Source organism: Schistocerca americana, chromosome 2, assembly GCF_021461395.2.
Source record: "Schistocerca americana isolate TAMUIC-IGC-003095 chromosome 2, iqSchAmer2.1, whole genome shotgun sequence".
Taxonomy (NCBI): domain Eukaryota; kingdom Metazoa; phylum Arthropoda; class Insecta; order Orthoptera; family Acrididae; genus Schistocerca; species Schistocerca americana.
Genome location: NC_060120.1, coordinates 954,149,495 through 954,162,467, shown reverse-complemented (window position 1 = coordinate 954,162,467; position 12,973 = coordinate 954,149,495). Strand labels below are relative to the sequence as shown.

The following is a 12,973-nucleotide window of genomic DNA, read 5'->3' as shown; positions in this document are numbered from 1 at the left end:
GGTCACAGTACTGGACCGATGATGGGACACAAGGGACGTACTGGATGTAACTTGTATCCCAACATCCGGCTTCCCAACAGTGTCAGCCACTGGCAACAGCCTTGAGCTGCGTGATCTAAGCCAGCACCAACTGGAGCTGTGAGCAAAGGATCACCAACTCAGCCCACATCCGAATGCTGCAATCACAGTCCCTATCCATTCTAAAGACAGTGGAACTACAGACTAGACAGTTATTGATGCATGGAACAGTTGGTACAAACAAGCTGCCACTGCAGAGACAAGAGCTGCCATCCAACTAATGAGTTCTTCAATTGCAACTGGCTATTCACACGAATACAAATGCCTGTCACGATACAAAGGCCAGAAATATGCACTACACAGTTATCAAAACACGGAAATGTGGCTACTAGGTATAGAAATACACAAGAAATATAATAATTTACACTAAATTCACACAGTAAATAAAAAAAGATACGCTTCTTGTTTTTAGAAGTTTGTCATAACTCTCAAACTAAACACTGTGCTGCCAAGATGGTAGCTGCTCACCTTGTACAAGTTAAATGTGGTGCTTTAATAGCTGTACATACTGCTGTTGCTAATAATTTAAATTAGTTCAGTCATGGGGCAAATATATTTACTTTTAGTCAGGGCACAAATTAGTGCAAAATACTTGTAGCATAAAATAAATTTAAGAGTTTGTTAATTACATGCCCAATTATAATCTGTAACAGTTTTCATCAGTACTAACAGAAGTGGGTGTAGTGATTAAATGAGCAAACTCCACCCAGCACAGACTGCCTTGAGGAGAGGAGCTAAGCAAAGAAAACACACCATGCCCTCCTTGCATAATGCAGCCACTACGCCTGTGCTTAGTGATTTGTACTGAACACCTGTACTAAATCTGGTTAGTGAGCTTTCTTGCAAGGGAAATGTTAGGTAGCACCTGTGACTTCAGAGGCTTACTTCATCATCCATTCCAGTACAAGTGAGCAGAGTGGCACAGTAGAATGAATCCTGGCATTATAGTGCTATTGCATACAGTAACCTTTTAATAACCAAAGCTGGCAATTGGCGGTGCAGGAGTGCACAAAATGTTAAGTTATATGACTCCTGCCAACCCAGAACTAGGAGGGCTAAGGGCTTAAGAAAAAATTTACAGATTATAATGATAAAGACAAATGTTAAATTTTCATTAACATACCTGAGCAAGCTTTCTTCATCAATATTCTTGTAAGCCTGAGTATCGGTTTGCATAAAATTATCGGTAACCGTACTGTCCAACAGTTCAGCTTCTATCATACTGTGAGGCATGAGAAGTTCTTTTAATTGTTCCTTTCGCAAACTTATACTATTAATTCTGAAAAGTTTTGCTAAGTCTTCAATTGCACCATTGATATCTGAAAGGAAAAATTTCTTTTTTACTCTTCAACATTCCAAAAAGAAAAGAAAATTTAAAATTAGCAGCAATATGTAAAGTTTTTCAGCTTTTTGAATCAGAGGGCCCTATAATTTCCAGTAAAACATGGGAAAAATTTACTATCACAATTTTTCAGTCAGTTTCTTTCTTGCACATCTGTGATGCAATATGGGAAGAAGTATGCAAGATACAATAGTTAAGCAGAACCCTCACACTAAGCACTAAGAGCCTCTTTTGTGTGTCCTAATCGATGACTGAAAGCTTCTGCTTTCGGTGAGTGTTCTCCTTTACTTCAGAATTATTTACTTAATGCAAGGTTTAAGATACTAATGCTTTTCCGAGTCATTACTTGCTTCAATAGTACTTGGTGATGACAACAAGTGCCGTCACGTATGTGTCTTTACTAACACAGGAGCTCATACTGCCATGTATTGTTTGCAAATACGTCAATGATTTCTGATACAGGCTTCTCCAAGACAACGTCTATGGAAGTTTGACACTGCAGAGGTTTTATTCTCATCTGTGGTTTTAGTAAGTCTGCCTTGTCACATACAATATCAGATTTCTCCACTGTTCTTGAAAACAAAAGAACGCGAGATTTTCATTGGGCATAAAATAGGAGTGCGCATAATGAAATTGTATGCTGCAAAAATTATAATAATTTTTCAATAACTTCCACAATAAACATTAAGTTTCTAACAACAATGAAGATGGTTATAGATACAGAAGTGGCTTTACCTGGACAGTGACGTGCTGAGGTGTTGACGATTGCAGGATGTCGAAAGAGTGCAGCTATCAGTTGTTGGGGATTAGAAATAAAATTCAGTATGGCAGCATCATTTCCAAGCCCATACTTGTGTAGTACATGTGCAGCCTGCAGCTGCTGATACTTCTGTTGAACCTTTCTAATACAGTTTTTTGCATTATTTTCTAGCGAATCCTGCTCACCCCATCGTACTGCTGTATTGTAGCACAACTCTGCGGCCATAACTTGATCAGCACCTGTGTATCACAGACAATTATTAGCAACTCCCAATATAATAAACTGCACAATAAGCAAACATCCAGAGAGATATGTTAGAATACATAATGATCACTAGATAAGGCTTCTGCTTGTTTATGCTGCTGTTAAAGTTGTACAGTTCAGCCATTCAAATTTACATTTTCTGTTTTCCTGCACTGTTAAAAGGCAAATGCTGGAATAGTTCCTTTGAAAATGACGAGACTGATTTCCTGCATCTTTATTTTCCTGCATCTTTATTTTCCTGCATCTTTATTTTCCTGCATCTTTATTTTCCTGCATCTCTATTTTCCAGCCTTAGCTTGTGCTCTGTCTCTCATTGACTGGACAGTATAAACCCTACTCCTCCTTGTTTCTTTCTTTCTTTCTTTCTTCCTATATACGAGGTGCAACAATAAAGTAATGAGACTAATGTGAAATCATTCATCATCATCATCATCATCATCATCATCATCATCATCATCATCATCATCATCATCATCATCATTTAAGACTGATTATGCCTTTCAGCATTCAGTCTGGAGCATAGTCCCCCTTAGAAAATTCCTCCATGATCCACTATTCATTGCTAACATTGGTGCCTCTTCTGAAGTTAAGCCTATTACTCCAAAACCATTCTTAACTGAATCCAGGTACCTCCTCCTTGGTTTGCCCCGTCTCCTCCTACCCTCTACTGCTGAACCCATGAGTCTCTTGGGTAACCTTGCTTCCCCCATGCGTGTAACATGACCCCACCATCTAAGCCTGTTCGCCCTGACTGCTACATCTATAGAGTTCATTCCCTTTTTTTTTTTTATTTCCTCATTGTGGACACCCTCCTGCCATTGCTCCCATCTACTAGTACCTGCAATCATCCTAGCTACTTTCATATCCGTAACCTCAATCTTGTTGATAAGGTAACCTGAATCCACCCAGCTTTCGCTCCCACACAACAATGTTGGTCGAAAGATTGAACGGTGCACAGATAACTTAGTCTTGGTACTGACTTCCTTCTTGCAGAAGAGAGTAGATCGTAGCTGAGCGCTCACTGCATTAGCTTTGCTACACCTCGCTTCCAGTTCTTTCACTATGCTGCCATCCTGTGAGAATATGCATCCTAAGTACTTGAAACCATCCACCTGTTCTAACTTTGTTCCTCCTATTTGGCACTCAATCCGTTTATATCTCTTTCCCACTGACATTACTTTCGTTTTGGAGATGCTAATCTTCATACCATAGTCCTTACATTTCTCATCTAGCTCTGAAATATTACTCTGCAAACTTTCAATAGAATCTGCCATCACAACTAAGTCATCGGCACACTCAAGACTGCTTATTTTGTGTTCACATATCTTAATCTCACCCAGCCAGTCTATTGTTTTCAACATATGATCCATAAATAATATGAACAACAGTGGAGACAGGTTGCAGCCTTGTCTTACCCCTGAAACTACTCTGAACCATGAACTCAATTTACCGTCAACTCTAACTGCTGCCTGACTATCCATGTAAAGACCTTTAATTGCTTGCAAAAGTTTGCCTTCTATTCCATAATCTCGTAGAACAGACAATAACTTCTTCCTAGGAACACGGTCATATACCTTTTCTAGATCTATAAAGCATAGATACAATTCCCCGTTCCACTCATAACACTTCTCCATTATTTGCTGTAAGCTAAAGATCTGGTCCTGACAACCTCTAAGAAGCCTAAACCCACACTGATGTTCATCCAATTGGTCCTCAACTAATACTCGCACTTTCCTTTCAACAATACCTGAGAAGATTTTGCCCACAACGCTGATTAAAGAGATATCTCTGTAGTTGTTACAATCTTTTCTGTTTCCATGTTTAAAGATTGGTGTGATTACTGCTTTTGTCCAGTCTGATGGAACCTGTCCCGACTCCCAGGCCATTTCCATTATCCTGTGTAGCCATTTAAGACCTGACATTCCACTGTATTTGATGAGTTCCGATTTAATTTCATCCACCCCAGCTGCTTTATTGCACTGCAATCTATTGACCATTTTCTCCACTTCCTCAAATGTGATCCTATTTCTATCATCATTCCTATTCCATTGTACCTCAAAATCTGAAACACCTCTAACTAATGTGAAGAAAAAAAATACTGCGTACCGTTTTAGTCAAGCTTAGTGTTGTCTCCTCCAAAGTACACTCCTGGAAATTGAAATAAGAACACTGTGAATTCATTGTCCCAGGAAGGGGAAACTTTATTGACACATTCCTGGGGTCAGATACATCACATGATCACACTGACAGAACCACAGGCACATAGACACAGGCAACAGAGCATGCACAATGTCGGCACTAGTACAGTGTATATCCACCTTTCGCAGCAATGCAGGCTGCTATTCTCCCATGGAGACGATCGTAGAGATGCTGGATGTAGTCCTGTGGAACGGCTTACCATGCCATTTCCACCTGGCGCCTCAGTTGGACCAGCGTTCGTGCTGGACGTGCAGACCACGTGAGACGACGCTTCATCCAGTCCCAAACATGCTCAATGGGGGACAGATCCGGAGATCTAGCTGGCCAGGGTAGTTGACTTACACCTTCTAGAGCACGTTGGGTGGCACGGGATACATGCGGACGTGCATTGTCCTGTTGGAACAGCAAGTTCCCTTGCCGGTCTAGGAATGGTAGAACGATGGGTTCGATGACGGTTTGGATGTACCGTGCACTATTCAGTGTCCCCTCGACGATCACCAGTGGTGTACGGCCAGTGTAGGAGATCGCTCCCCACACCATGATGCCAGGTGTTGGCCCTGTGTGCCTCAGTCGTATGCAGTCCTGATTGTGGCACTCACCTGCACGGCGCCAAACACGCATACGACCATCATTGGCACCAAGGCAGAAGCGACTCATCGCTGAAGATGACACGTCTCCATTCGTCCTTCCATTCACGGCTGTCGCGACACCACTGGAGGCGGGCTGCACGATGTTGGGGGGTGAGCGGAAGACGGCCTAACAGTGTGCGGGACCGTAGCCCAGCTTCATGGAGACGGTTGCGAGTGGTCCTCGCCGATACCCCAGGAGCAACAGTGTCCCTAATTTGCTGGGAAGTGGCGGTGCGGTCCCCTATGGCACTGCGTAGGATCCTACGGTCTTGGCGTGCATCCGTGCGTCGCTGCGGTCCGGTCCCAGGTCGACGGGCACGTGCACCTTCCGCCGACCACTGGCGATTACATCGATGTACTGTGGAGACCTCACGCCCCACGTGTTGAGCAATTCGGCGGTACGTCCACCCGGCCTCCCGCATGCCCACTATACGCCCTCGCTCAAAGTCCGTCAACTGCACATACGGTTCACGTCCACGCTGTCGCGGCATGCTACCAGTGTTAAAGACTGCGATGGAGCTCCGTATGCCACGGCAAACTGGCTGACACTGACGGCGGCGGTGCACAAATGCTGCGCAGCTAGCGCCATTCGACGGCCAACACCGCGGTTCCTGGTGTGTCCGCTGTGCCGTGCGTGTGATCATTGCTTGTACAGCCCTCTCGCAGTGTCCGGAGAAAGTATGGTGGGTCTGACACACCGGTGTCAATGTGTTCTTTTTTCCATTTCCAGGAGTGTAATTCCCTTCTGATTGCACACACTTTTTCCAGCTCTTCTGCCATTGATGGTAACACTTCTGGAACTCAGCTTCTGTAATATCCTCCAAGTCCCTCTTCACAGCTTTTTCGACATCTTGTGTTGTTTGAAAATTATGTCCCTTTAAAACTGTTTTGGCTCTTGGAAATAGAAAGAAGTCGCATGGAGCGATATCTGGTGAACAAGGTGGCTGTGGTAGTACTGAAATTTGTTTTGAGGTTAAAAATTGCTGTACTGACAAAGCAGTATGGAATGGCGCATTATCGTGATGCAGAATCCAATTATCAGCAACGTTGGCATGGACACGAAGAACTCTTTTACGAGGCACAGACACGAAGAACTCTTTTACGAAGTCTTTCTAAAATTTCTTTGTAGTAATATTGGTTAAGTGTTTGTGCAGGAGGCACCCACTCTTTATGAACAATTCCCTTGGAATCAAAGAAGCACACAAGCATGCATTTCACTTCTGACTTTGACATGCGATCTTTTATTGGTCTGGGTGATCCCTTTGAGCACCATTGCGAAATTTGGCGTTTTGTCTCTGTATCGTACTGAAAAAACCTCTTTCATCACCAGTGATAACACGGCTCAACAATTCTGAATTGATTTATGTTTGCTCCAACAGATCGGCTGCCACATTTTCCATGTTTCTTGCTGTTGTGGTGTGAGATTTTTGGGGACCATTTCTGCACAAATCTTTCTCATACCAAGATCTTCAGTTATTATTAGACGAACCATTTCTCGATTGATGTTCAGTTCTGCAATCATTTTCACAGATTATCTTCGATCAGACCATACGAGTTCACGCACACTAGCCAAGTTGACATCCGTCCGCGAGGTTGATGGTCGTCCACTGTGGTCTTCATCTTCAACATTCGTTCCGCCTTCAGTAAACATTTTATGCCAACGAAAAACTTGAGCTCTTGACATAACCACCTCTCCAGAAGCCTTCTGAAGCTTACTGTAAGTTGTTGTCACATTTTCACCCAATTTAACGCAAAAAGAAATGGCATACCGTTGCGCAATATTATGGGATTCCATTTCCATGACGAGAGACACGAACACGTGTTAACTTATTGCAGCACAACTCATGACTGAGCAATTGCATCGATGTGCCACTTGGACTAGAAGCAGCTTATAGACCAAGGTTAAAAGATACTGTGCCTATGTAAGCCTGCACATTTGCCACGGCTTGCAAAGAAAATCAGTCTCATTACTTTATTGTAGCACCTCGTAAAGTACTGGTACAAGCCATTCTGTTTTACAAAATAGGAAACAATTTCAAAAACACATTTATACCAACTGGTTGACAGAAACTTATAAAAATGTTGAATAGGGACAGAATGTGGATGCATAACTGCAGTCCCCCCCATTAGACCACCAATTTTTTGTTTGCTATATACACAGTTCTCTACCACATGTCTGCCTGTCACAAAACATGAACTTTTTTTTCTTCAATTACAGAACTGAGCCATGGACAGCACAAAATAACAATGATAATTTTTCCTTCACTTTCTTTTCTCCTGACTGCGACGATGTCAAGGTCCTAAACTCTTTTGAGAAGTATGTGGTTAATAAGATAAGGAATGAAATTTATTTTAAAATTAAAATACAAAATACTATGTGCAGTAGCTACTGTGTGGTAGTAGCATTTCAGTCATTATTGTTGGCAATCCCAAGATTGGATTGGCGGCAGGGGGGAGGGGGGGGGGAAATCAGTGTATAGAGAAGTCACACGAAGAACAGCCAGAAAATGCCTCGAGGTAACCTCTAGGGCTAATAGTTCTAATTGTAATGGGCGCATACATGTCCAAACCAAAATAAAGTCAAACTTTTTAAAGAAGTCACCCTGGGGGTCCTCTGATGACTCCTTGGCCACAAAAGCAACTGTGGGGAAGCAAATATGGCACTCCCTACCTTGCATTCTGATATGTATAAGGTGCCCTATATTCAGCCACACCACTGTATACTTTGATTCCAAGAGTAAGTGCACACTTCACAGCCATATTATGTCACATTCATGATGCAATCATTCGACAGGAAACATTGTTTTATTACAACCTATTGTTTTGTAGGTATATAGAAAGAAATAACATTAGCAATATTTAAAGAAGGTGGAGTTAGATTTTTTGATACAGTACATGTTTTTTTTTCTTTTTTTTATACCAGCAGGGAATTAAAGACACAAAATTCAAATTTGGCAAAACCTAATCTGATACGCAAACACTTTCAATTGGTTTATTCTTGAAACTTCCTGGCAGATTAAAACTGTGTGCGCCGACCGAGACTCGAACTCGGGACCTTTGCCTTGCCGCGAAAGGCAAAGGTCCCGAGTTCGAGTCTCGGTCGGCGCACACAGTTTTAATCTGCCAGGAAGTTTCATATCAGCGCACACTCCGTTGCAGAGTGAAAATCTCATTCTGGAAACATCCCCCAGGTTGTGGCTAAGCCATGTCTCCGCAGTATCCTTTCTTTCAGGAGTGCTAGTTCTGCAAGGTTCGCAGGAGAGCTTCTGTAAAGTTTGGAAGGTAGGAGACGAGGTACTGGCAGAAGTAAAGCTGTGAGACCGGGCGTGAGTCGTGCTTCGGTAGCTCAGATGGTTAGAGCACTTGCCCGCGAAAGGCAAAGGTCCCGAGTTCGAGTCTCGGTCGGCGCACACAGTTTTAATCTGCCAGGAAGTTTCATATCAGCCCACACTCCGCTGCAGAGTGAAAATCTCATTCTGGTTTATTCTTATTTGTTTACAATTTGGAATTTGGGAGGGCACCTATCAATTTTAGTGTTCAGAGGAGGTATGGTTACTAGTAATGGGCACCAGATTATCAGAGCATTGTGTTCCCTATGCTATTTGCACTCCTGATCAAAAACTGCCCCTGCCTACGACAAGAGTTGCACGTGTTAGTCATTACAACCTCCCTTTCTCTCCGCACTCTGCCTTGGTTGCGATAGAACTGTGATAAATTTTCAGAGCAATTTGCACAGGACTGTTTGCCGGAGCTTTGTGTTAATGCTAGAGTAAAGCAGTCTGAACTTCTTACTGACTGTTAGCTGTAATGCTGTGTGTGTTAAGAATGGCATATCAAGTGAAGTGTTTTGCAAGCAATAAACTGATTTATGCTATTATAGCTGATTAATTACTCCACTTTACGGTGTGCAATATTAATGATCTGACTTACGTACAGAAATCTACTACGCAACTTTTCCACATTATATAAACTGTGTCATGAGTGAGCTGCGAAGGAAATTCTGGGTTTCAATTGTGAACCAATTATAGAACGCAGATGACTTGGTCAGTGTGAAAGTGACAAAATCACTTTACAAATATAACCAATGATCATCAAATGTGTGTGTTCGGATATATAGGAAACAGTGTCATTTCCTTTCAGGTATTATATTGTACTTCACAGATATTGCAACATAGCAGCTGCGGTTACCAGATAAGACACTGGAAAGGAGCCCATAGAGGAAAGTCGTATGGTGACACTATTTCTCCAGCATTTTCAGGTATCACTAACAACTTGTGTGTTACCACTGTAGAGATGGATGCAAACAAAGTTGTTGCTCTATAATTAGAGACTAATGGATATCAGTTTCACCATAATTATATCTCTGCGTAAGTCTATGAATTCCCATGTGGGCAACCAGCATACCCTTACAGTGAAGGGCGAATCTCCTTAGAATTCTGATGGAAACTTTACATTATGAACAAAATAAATTAAAGCTTATTGGAATGTTATAAATGGACACAAACTCACAGCAAAATCCAGAATCTTTCTAACAACATTCAGCTAACTCCCTTATACAAACTAGTAAGTGGAAAATCCTTGCCAAAATACAACATGAAACCATCTTACAAGAAACCAGATGAAGAGACCTTTTAATCAGACGGTTATCATTTCTTCAAGAGCTGACACCAGAAATAGATATTCAAAAGATCTTTGATGCTCGGAACTGTGTTTCCTACGAAAACAAGTCTTCAAATTTGCTATAAATTCTGAACCCCTGACCAACAGGTTATTAACATCAAAAGGACACAAACCCCTAGTAAATGTGAATGCTCTTACAAATAATAAGAACAGATCAGATACAGAAGAAGTTGGATATTTCAGGGACCTATAGACGAAAAGCTGACCAAAGTTTCCACACAACATGTGAAATTTCTCATGCACAACTTCAATGCCCAACTTGGCCAAAATCCGAAGGTACAGGAAAATCATCTGAAGTTGCCCCTCCAGAAGAGAGCCAACTCTAATGGCAAGAGACTGGTCTCCTTGTGTGACAATCAAAATCTGGAGGACGCATCAACCCATTTTCACCATCCACACAAAACACACCAAATTTTACGATTATCCATCCAAACCATCTATTTCTAAATACATCATATCATGATCTTCAGGAGATGAAGCACCAAAATTACGACTGTTAAAGTTAAAAATGGCTTAAGTGTAGACTCAGATTGCTACACGCCCACAACAAAGTTCAGATGGATCCCTGCAAACAGACCATCCACTCAGACAATGCCAAACTCAAACAGAAAACTGGGAGTTCTAAGACATCTATCTATCTATCTATCTATCTATCTATCTATCTATCTACATCCACACTCCGCAAGCCACCTGACGGTGTGTGGCGGAGGGTACCTTGAGTACCTCTATCAGTTCTCTCTTCTATTCCAGTCTCGTATTGTTTGTGGTTGGTTGGTTGGTTGGTTGGTTGGTTGGTTTTTTGGGGGAAGAGACCAAACAGCGAGGTCATCGGTCTCATCGGATTAGGGAAGGACAGGGAAGGAAGTCGGCCGTGCCCTTTCAGAGGAACCATCCCAGCATTTGCCTGGAGCAATTTAGGGAAATCACGGAAAACCTAAATCAGGATGGCCGGACGCGGGATTGAACCGTCGTCCTCCCGAATGCGAGTCCAGTGTGCTAACCACTGCGCCACCTCGCTCGGTATTGTTTGTGGAAAGAAGGATTGTTGGTATGCCTCTGTGTGGGCTCTAATCTCTCTGATTTTATCCTCATGGTCTCTTCACGAGATATACGTAGGAGGGAGCAATATACTGCTTGACTCCTCGGTGAAGGTATGTTCTCGAAACTTCAACAAAAGCCCGTACCGAGCTACTGAGTGTCTCTCCCGCAGAGTCTTCCACTGGAGTTTATCTATCATCTCTGTAACGCTTTCGCGATTACTAAATGATCCTGTAACGAAGCGTGCTGCTCTCCGTTGGATCTTCTCTATCTCTTCTATCAACCCTATCTGGTACGGATCCCACACTGCTGAGCAGTATTCAAGCAGTGCGCGAACAAGCGTACTGTAACCTACTTCTTTTGTTTTCGGATTGCATTTCCTTAGGATTCTTCCAATCAATCTCAGTGTGGCATCTGCTTTACCGACGATCAACTTTATATGATCATTCCATTTTAAATCACTCCTAATGAGTACTCCCAGATAATTTATGGAATTAACTGCTTCCAGTTGCTGACCTGCTATATTGTAGCTAAATGATATGGGATCTTTCTTTCTATGTATTCGCAGCACATTACACTTGTCTACATTGAGATTCAATTGCCATTCCCTGCACCATGTGTCAATTCGCTGCACATCCTCCAGCATTTCAGTACAATTTTCCATTGTTAAAACCTCTCGATATACCACAGCATCATCTGCAAAAAGCCTCAGTGAACTTCCGATGTCATCCACAAGGTCATTTATGTATATTGTGAATAGCAACGGTCCTACGATACTCCCCTTCGGCACACCTGAAATCACTCTTACTTCGGAAGACTTCTCTCCATTGAGAATGACATGCTGCGTTCTGTTATCTAGGAACTCTTCAATCCAATCACACAATTGGTCTGATAGTCCATATGCTCTTACTTTGTTCATTAAACGACTGTGGGGAACTGTATCGAACGCCTTGCGGAAGTCAAGAAACATGGCATCTACCTGGGAACTCGTGTCTATGGCCCGCTGAGTCTCGTGGACGAACAGCGCGAGCTGGGTTTTACACAATCGTCTTTTTCGAAACCCATGTTGATTCCTACAGAGTAGATTTCTAGTTTCCAGAAAAGTCATTATACTCTAACATAATAAGTGTTCCAAAATTCTACAACTGATCGAAGTTAGAGATATAGGTCTATAGTTCTGCACATCGGTTCGGTGTCCCTTCTTGAAAACGGGGATGACCTGTGCCCTTTTCCAATCCTTTGGAACGCTACGCTCTTCTAGAGACCTACGGTACACCGCTGCAAGAAGGAGGGGCAAGTTCCTTCGCGTACTCTGTATAAAATCGAACTGGTATCCCATCAGGTCCAGCGGCCTTTCCTCTTTTGAGTGATTGCAATTTATACAACACCAAAAACAACTGATTGAGGCTGCAAAGGAACTTGCAGAAATAAAAACAATTGTAAACCACTTCCGTTGGAATGACACCCGTCCTCAAGGAAAGATTCCACAGATGGAAACAACATTCCTGAAACAAATAGACATTTCAAGAACCTATTAACCTGTGAAAATCACAGGTGACATGTTGAGACCAAGAAACTCATACTGCAGTTCTGTAGAATGACCAAATTTCCATTACACTGCTATCTTTGTGGCCTAAGTGACATAAGGTAAATATTTATTTCAAAATATAATTAGAGTGTTTTCATCTATTATCATTTTATGCAATAAGTACAAAATGTTGATTTTCTTATGTTTCATGTTGTATGAGTAAGGATGGCAGCAACACGGCTGCATGTACCTTGTTGGGAAAGGACTTTTGCTGTATCATTCGGAGTGACACTTTTAAGCAATGACCAGCAAACTCTAGAAGATACTGCCATTTTGTTCTCATTCCCTGAGACCATTATTAATGTAATTGCAAAAAAGAAATGATATGAAAAGGATCCACAAATTAAACCTCTGTGGTACCCAGCCTACATAGTATCTAGTAATGAAAGATCATC

General features: G+C 42.1%; 1 protein-coding gene across 1 annotated transcript in view; it reads right to left on the bottom strand.

The window, feature by feature from the left end:
• Positions 1-12,973, bottom strand: part of LOC124596129 — a 262,465-nt gene that overhangs the window by 54,281 nt on the left and 195,211 nt on the right. The window contains exons 20-21 of the mRNA XM_047135149.1: positions 2,156-2,419; positions 1,202-1,397 (exon numbers count right to left, since the gene is read on the bottom strand). Coding sequence (XP_046991105.1) covers positions 1,202-1,397; positions 2,156-2,419 — 460 coding nt within the window. The remainder of the gene's footprint in view (positions 1-1,201; positions 1,398-2,155; positions 2,420-12,973) is intronic.